This window comes from Sorex fumeus, unplaced genomic scaffold, assembly GCF_029834395.1.
Source record: "Sorex fumeus unplaced genomic scaffold, SorFum_2.1 ptg000015l, whole genome shotgun sequence".
Taxonomy (NCBI): Eukaryota; Metazoa; Chordata; class Mammalia; order Eulipotyphla; family Soricidae; genus Sorex; species Sorex fumeus.
The window spans coordinates 652191-660199 of NW_026606072.1; the positions used below are offsets into that span (position 1 = coordinate 652191).

Consider the following 8009-nt stretch of genomic DNA (forward strand, 5'->3'; position numbering starts at 1 on the left):
TGACTGGTGCCAGGGATTTGAACTGGTTCTGTAAATGCCTTTCTTCTTATCTTTCTGGCCCCACCCATTGTTTTATTTTAAGAAAATTCCCTGAGCTACCCAACTTTCAGACATCATCACCCTCATGCACTAGGACCCATGATGAACATAAGAGCTGTCCTTAGCATAAAACATGCCCAGACAGTATTTTTTTTTAAGCAATAAAGTACTTTTAAATTAAGGTATTGGGTTAGCATGCAGTGGATCCAGGTTCAATCTCCAGCATACCACGTGGTTCCCTGAACTAATTCTGCCAGGAGTGATCCTTGAGTGCAGAGCCAGGAGTAAGCCCTGAGCATCACTGGGTGTGGACCCAGAAGCAAAAACAAAAAACTCCAGGCGAGGGGGTTGAAGACAGTATAGTAGGTATGGCACTTGCCTACTAGCACAAATTCCTGGCACCCCAGAGTATCCTGAGCCCTGCCAGGAGTGATCCCTGAGTGGAGAGTCAGGAGTAAGCCCGGAGTACAATCAGGGTTGTGGTTCCTCACCCCTAAGACCCCAAATAATAATTAATGCATGTTTATATTTGACCAAAGTGGGGGTGGTGGTGGTGGTGGTGGTGTGTGTTTCAGAAAGCCAGATGACTCCTCTCAGCATTGACCTTCCTTCCTCCTCCAATGAACTTGATTAAAAGATATTTGATAGGAGCAAGGGTTATGTCAAATTTGAAAATGCTTGGGAATCACTCCTGGTAGTGCTTAGATCAGACGCAATGATGGGGATGGACAGTCTGGGTAAGCTATTTGCAAGGCAAACCTTAACCATAACCCCTGAATATCTTTCTGGACCCCAAATGTACACTGTCTTAATAGTGCTACTTTATACTTAATGCATATATAATGCACACTAAATTTTTACATGCTCTAGGAAACAAAAATAATGAGGTATACCTATGTATTAGATACACAACAGACATCAACTAGAGATCTTTTAAAACTCTTATAATAGTTTTAAGTATCAACAACAACAACAAAAAAATCAACGTTAGCAAATGCCTATTGAAAATCAGCACTGCTGTGGGAAGTTTTACACCAGGAAGTTTTATGTCAAATCTTCTATTTTGGGGCTAAACCTGGCAGTATTCAGGGCTTACCCCTGACTCTGTGCTCACGTATCATTACTGGCAGGACCATAAGGGGAGGAGGGAGTGCCTAGGATCAAACAAAGTTCAGCCAAATACAAGGTAAGTATCCTATCTGCTACTGCTCTAATCTCTTTACATTTACTCTTAACCCTGAGGCATTAGGTAAGAAAAGGTTAAGGTTATTTCTCCAAAAAGGTCAAGAAACTGAAGATGGAAATGGAATTCATATTCCAAGTCTAACTAGTTTCAAATTCAAGTTTTCACTGTAGTATATTACAAAGCAGTTTACAACGCGCACACACGCGCGCGCGCGCGCGCACACACACACACACACACACACAACTTAAACGTTCTATTTTGGAGATTTTGATTTGCCCTATCCTTAAGGCTGTTAAGAAATATTTACAATGGAGTATCAGTGTAATACCAACAATCCTTTTGGAAAGAAATTTTCATGATTTCAAACTCATTTGTGCAGTATAAATTTAAAGATCTCTGATTCAACAATGGAGAAGCTGACAAAATTAGCAGATACGATTTTAAAGAGCCAGTAAATTTTCATCACTACCATTAGTTTAAAAAACATGTTCAGCAACAGCAAAGAGAAATGGACGCTGGTGATTGTTTTATGCTGCATGCTTGAAATCCTATTACTGACAGCACTGCAAATCACGATTACTATAAATAATAATAATAATAAAATTCAGGGGCCCAGAGAGAGTACAGTGAGTAGGGTGCTTGTCTTGCACGTGGCCAATGCAGATTGGGTCCCTGGTGCCCCACCTGGTCCCCTGAATCTACCAGAACTGATCCCTGAGAGCAGAGCCAGAAATAAGCCCAGAGCAGAGTGGTGTGGCCCCAAACAAAACAAAAAATTCAGGCCAGATTGGAAGGGGATCAGGACTTGATTTGTCCCAGGGGCTGAGGCAGAGTGTCCTGAGCAGTATGGTAGTGGTGAAGTAGTTGAATACACCAAGAGCACACCAACACTGAGGCACAGCAGGTAGGACGTTTGCCTTGCATGTGGCTGACCCGGGTTCGATTTCCAGCATCACATATTGTCCCCCGAGCACCGCCAGGAGTAATTCCTGAGTGCATGAGCCAGGAGTAACCCCTGTACATCGCCGGATGAGACCCAAAAAGCAAAAAGCAAAAAAAAGACCATACCAACATCATTGTAAATACATTCCCTTAACTAAAATAAATTAAAAACAAAATAAAACCATATTCAGGATGATCCCCTTAACGCCTCCCCCTCCCATGCTGTGGGAAGATCTTTACTACTTCCTCTCTTCCTTAAAAACTTCACTTCAAATCCTCCCAATAAATTAAAAAAACAAAAACCACAAACCCATTAATCTGTTATCCACACCCCCACAGCCCATTTCTCAGTAACTAATCCTTTTCTGTACCTTACTAGTGTGATTTTTATATTCCCCCCCCCAAAACACAATATTCTGGGGGATGGGTAGGGGTTTGGGCATGCTGTAAGTATCCTAAACCCTATACTAACCTTACTATCTCTCCAGCCCATGAAGCCTTATTCTTAATACTACAGTTCAAGGAGAGGAGGAAAGAAGGAGAGGAGGGGAGGGGAGGAAAGGAGGGGGAGAGGGTGGGGCAAATTTAAAAATGGAAAATCCAGAACTAGGGAGATAACTCAAAGGACTAGAGGGCATGCTTTGCATGCAGGAGCCTCAGTTTTTTTGCACCAGCAACTGCATGCCCGCCCCCTCCCCAATTACAGAAAAAAACATTTTGAAGAAAACTTCACTCGTTGATTAGACGACCTAAGGGTTCTTAGCAATATGAAGAGACATATCCTTTAGAAACACATAGATGTCCTGAATACATCTCACGAAGTATCAAATGAGATGCCCTCTTTTTCAGTTTACTTGTTTTTTTCTTTTGGGGGCACACACCCAGCAGGATGGGTGGATCTGTATGGGTCCTGGGGACCAAACCTGGGTTGGCTGCATGCAAGGCAAACATCCTACTGGCTGTACTATTGCTCTGGCCCCCAAGACGTGTTCTTTAGACTAGCAAATGCCTAATTTAAACTAATGTCCAGGCATTAGTCAAAAACCACTTAAATAGTACTCACTTAATATTTGTTGACTATAAGAACATGAGAAGATGGGAGGGGCTATGCTATTATACTAATTTATACAGTCTTCATCCCATAGTCTTTTAATTCAACAAACACTATAGATGGAGTGGTTTTGGGTATTCTTTTTTGCATACTGCTGCCAAATGATTAAGTGACTAACTTAAAGAAATCTAAAATATCTTACAGCTATCAATGACACATACACACCAAGAGTTATGAATAGGGAGAAAATGTTTAATTAACACAGGCTTGAGATTTAAATTATTTGATAGATGACATGGTACTTAATTATGACGAAGCCTTCTCAATAAATTGGCTGTTTAAAACTTTCAAAGAAAAGGCTAAAATCAAATTATTTTAAGCTATATATATGTATACATATTTGTGTATGCCCCAGAGTCATTTAAAGAAGAACGCCAATGAGAATTTCTTATCATTGCTAATGAAGAAATGGAAAAAAAAGATTTTGGTCCTATGAAGCTATTACAAAGTTCGTCTATTAGGAATTATCTCTCCTCACATTCTTTGCTTATTCTAGAGTCCTTCTGTTTAAGTATAGTCTAAGAATCATTACTAGATTAGCCTAAAATGGTTTTTTGGGTGGTGTAGGGAGGGAACACAAATGAAGCCAGGTTGGTCCTAGCAAGGCAAGTAGTGCCTTACCTCTGTATTACCTCTCCAAGCCCTAGAATTGTCCAAAACTCATAGCTTCTCAAAGAAAAAGGTAATCAGTCTACAAAAGTAGATTACTTATTTATCCAATCAGGTTTCCCTTTTGGCTATGAAGCCATCCTTTTTTTTTTTAACCATGCTTCAAGATCTGTTCTGCCCTGAGCAACCTAAATAAAGAACACTCAATCAGAAGCATATGCACATACATCACTGTCACTGTCCTCCCGTTGTTCATCGATTTGCTCAAGCGGGCCCAGTAACATTGTGAGACTTGTTACAGTGTTTGGCATATCAAATACGTCACGGGTAGCTTGTCAGGCTTTGCTGTGCAGGCGAGATACTCTCGGTAGCTTGCCAGGCTCTCCAAGAGGGGCAGAGGAATCGAACTCAGGTCGGCCGTGTTGGCCTCTTGCAAGACAAACGCCCTACCCACTGTGCCATCACTCCAGCCCACGCATATACATACAATTTAAAATTGAGAAAATCTTTTGATTTCCTCACTGAAAAAGATTACATTTCCAAGAGTGGAAAAAATGACTGAACATGGCCTATTTGCCTTTTAAAAATGCATAAAGTTGGCTATTTTTCCATTCCAGAGAAGCCTGTATTAGTGGTCTTCTTTTTTTCTCCCCTTACATCTTGCTAAGTAAATTTCATTCAATAGAATTATCTTGCTTCAAACATACACACACACACACTCACAAATACACAAAGCAGAAAGAAAAACATTAAGTAGCTGAAGAAACATGTGTCACAAGAACGTGAGTACATGTTGACCACAAAAAAAGTTTATATGCACTATACAAATAAAAGACTTGGTTAATCAGAAAGTTAATAGAACTTAGAGACCTTTCTAACATCTCCTAACTGGGCCTTATTTCTTTCTACTCGAAGTAAACAGCCCATGTTAAGGGGGGCTGGAGCGATAGCACAGTGTCCAGTTCAATCCCCAGCATCCCATATGGTCTCCTGAGCACCGCCAGGAGTAATTCCTGAGTGCAGAGCCAGGAGTAACCCCTGTGCATCGCTGAATGTAACCCAAAAAGCAAAAATAAAAAAATTTTACAAAAAGGAAACAGCCCATGTTATATTTGGATACAAAGATGAGCATCTTAGTTTTGCTTGTAGATAACATTTTGCTTAATTAACATTGCTTTTGAGTAATGTTAAATGAGTTCTAGTCTTAGCCACTGCAGTGATGGATGGTAGAGTAAGCAGGCTCCTCCCCTTGCATAAGACTGACTTGGGTTTGATCCCCTGACCCCATAAGGTCTCAACGACCCAGCTATAGATGATTCCTGAGCACAAGGATACATTTTACAAGCAATTTAAATCATTTGGGATTGTTATAGTTCACAGGAACTTTAAGGATTCCAAGTTAAAGAAAAATTAGGAACTGAAATTCTGATGCTTCTCAATGTGGGACAAACTTGACTATTTTGAATTGGTATTCCTTCTCATTTTTATCTGTCGATTCACATTAGATTTAAAAACTGTGAAAAGAACTACTTCACTGCAGTTCATAAACAGTTAAGAATCTAACAAATCTCTGCCCGCAGTTATAGAAAACTAAGTATGAAAGCGAACCTTTTAATGGTTAAAGACTGCCTTGTCTTGAACACACAGTATTTAATAGATCTGACAAATGCGGATTATCAATCTCATTTCCCAGGGAAATACAATTTGATTTTCCTCTCCCCACGAAAATTATCTGCCCTAAAAGGTTGAGTCAAAGTAGCAAAGATTGTTACATAATTACCACAACTTATAAGCAAGGCATTTATCAATGTTCGGAAAGTCTCGAGATTCTGCCCCGGTAATTCGTCATCTGTAGGCTGGTTCTCCAATAGGAGCCTCAAGATACAGATACTTGCAAAAACACCACATGCATTCAACAATTAGCATAATACCAATTGCATCGATAAAGCGCACGTTTAAACACTGTAACATAACGGAGCCTTAAACGGTCTTCACGGCCTCCTGTCAATTGGTGGCTCTGTGTGTGTGTGCATGCGCGCACGTATATAAATACATAAAATACCCATGACAATAAAAAGCATATTAGAATTCCGTGAAATATAAATACATACATACAAACACATACACACACACATATAGGGCAGCTTTGTTGCTCAACATCGCACGTTTTTAACACAAGCCTGCCCAAGATCTCATTTTTACAGACGAGCAAAAATGAAAGGCCAAATAATGCACGTCCCTAACGTCATCCATCCAGAGGCCGAGCCTGCTGCCCACGATGCCCTTTCCAGGACACGGCGGCCGCCACCGCCACCGGAAGTCTGCGAAGTCGATGGAAAAAAACTACGCGGGGCGGCAGCCACGCACCCAGACCACCGCGACACGGCGCTGGGCACACGCATCTCCCCAGCGCCAAATACTTTGCGGGGGGGGGGGGGGGGAGGCAGAGGGGAGGAAGCCACCCCCCCCAAGTCCTTTGCAGCCCGACTCCAAAAAAGTAACAAATGCCAACAACACACACAAAAAACCCCCCAAAAAACCCAGTGTCCCACTCCCCTTTTCCCCCCCCCCGCCCCCTCCCCACCAACCAGATAAGGGCGCACAAAGGGCCCCCCCCCCAGGCGTCAGAAACCCGAGCTCCGCCAAGGGGAGGCCGCGGCTCGGCTCGGGGTGTGGGGGGTGGGGGTGCACCGAAACAACGCCACACACGCTCCTCCCCGCCCCCGGCCGCGCCGGGCCAGGCCAGGCCGGGCCGGGCGGCCCCCAGCAACTTCGCCGTCTCTTCCAGCACCCTCGCGCCCCCGCCCCCCCCACCCCATCCATGCACAGGTGGTTGGTTGGTGTGTTTATACAGCGCGGCCGCCGCTCCGCGCGGGGCCGGGGCTCGGGGCTGCCCACGCACACACGCACGCACGCACGGCCAGCCCGCCCTGCGGCCTCGGGCCCGGCCGGCCGCGCGCGGGGCGGCGGGGCCCCCGTCGGGCGGGGGCGGGGGCGGGGGCGGGGAGGGCCGGAGGGAGCCCCTCCCCCCGCCCGGGGCGCCGCGCTCCTGCCCCGGGGGGGGGGGGGGGGGCGGCGGGCCGGGCGGGGGCGGCCGGAGGCCATTTTAGCGGCGGGGGCCGGCCCCGGGCCCGGCCCTCCACGTCCCCACATCCTCCTCGGGCCGGTCCCCGCCCCGCGCGGCCGCCGCGGCCCGGGGGGCGGGGGGGGTGGGGCCGCGTGTGCGTGTGTGCGCGGGCGCGGGGGCGGGGTGGGGGGCTCCCCGGGGGAGGGGGCGCGGGGGAGGGGGGAGGGCGGCCCCGGGGCCCCGGGGCCGGGCGCGGGCGGGGGAGCCGTTACCTATACTGGGCCGCGGCCGCCGCCGCCGCCGCCCCGCTGTGGGTGAATCCAAAGTAGTTGCCGGTCGCCATTTTGGCATCTTCCCCCAGCCGGCTGGGCACTGCGGCGGGCACGGAGAGTCGGGTCCCATGGCGGGAGGCGAGGCGCCGGCGGGGGAGGGGGCGGGCAGGGACGCCGCGGGAGGGGAGGCACACGGAGAGAGAGAGGTGGGGGGGAGAGAGAGAGAGAGAGAGAGGGGCGCCGTGAGGAGCCGCGGCCGCGCCGCCCCCGCCGCCCGCCGCCCGCCTCGCACGCTCCCGCACTCACTCGCACGCCCCGGCCGTGGCGGCCGCCGCCGCCGCCCCGCCGCCAGCCCCAACCCCCGCGCCACCCCGGGCCGGGGCCGCGGCCGGGCGGCGGGCCCCCACGGCGGGGTGGGGGGGCCCGCGCCTACTCACCATAGGTGAAAGAAACTACAGGGCATATGGGAATCATGGGCTCGGGCTGCTGCTGCTGAACTCTGAACTCTCACCCGCTGCCTCCCTCCTCGGCCCCGCTCCTCCTCAGCGGAGAACAGACCGCCGCCTCCCGCCGCACTGCGCAGGCGCGCCGCGCGCGGGGCACGCCGGGAGTTGTAGTTCCTGCTCGCCGCCCCGCGCCGCGGCCCCCGGGGGGCGGGAGGGAGGAGGCGGGGAAGCGGGCTCGCTAGCTGGGGGGGTGGGGGCGGGCGGCGCTGTCCGCCCCCCCCCTCCAGGAGGTGGCGGCCGGAGGGGACGGCCGGCGTGGCGGGGCGGCCGGGGCGCG

General features: G+C 49.0%; 1 protein-coding gene across 5 annotated transcripts in view; it reads right to left on the minus strand.

Moving 5' to 3' along the window:
* Nucleotides 1-7800, minus strand: part of ZFR (zinc finger RNA binding protein) — a 72249-nt gene extending 64449 nt beyond the window's left edge. For 2 of the 5 annotated variants that reach the window (XM_056112000.1, XM_056111999.1), the window contains exons 1-2: nucleotides 7664-7800; nucleotides 7227-7326 (exon numbers count right to left, since the gene is read on the minus strand). In XM_056112000.1, coding sequence (XP_055967975.1) covers nucleotides 7227-7326; nucleotides 7664-7700 — 137 coding nt within the window. In that variant the 5' untranslated portion in view covers nucleotides 7701-7800. Of the gene's footprint in view, nucleotides 1-5667; nucleotides 5716-7226; nucleotides 7327-7532; nucleotides 7608-7663 lie in introns of those variants that run through there. The other 3 variants (XM_056112001.1, XM_056112002.1, XM_056112003.1) reach the window with 3 other exon arrangements.
* Between the last annotated feature and the right edge of the window lie 209 nt (nucleotides 7801-8009).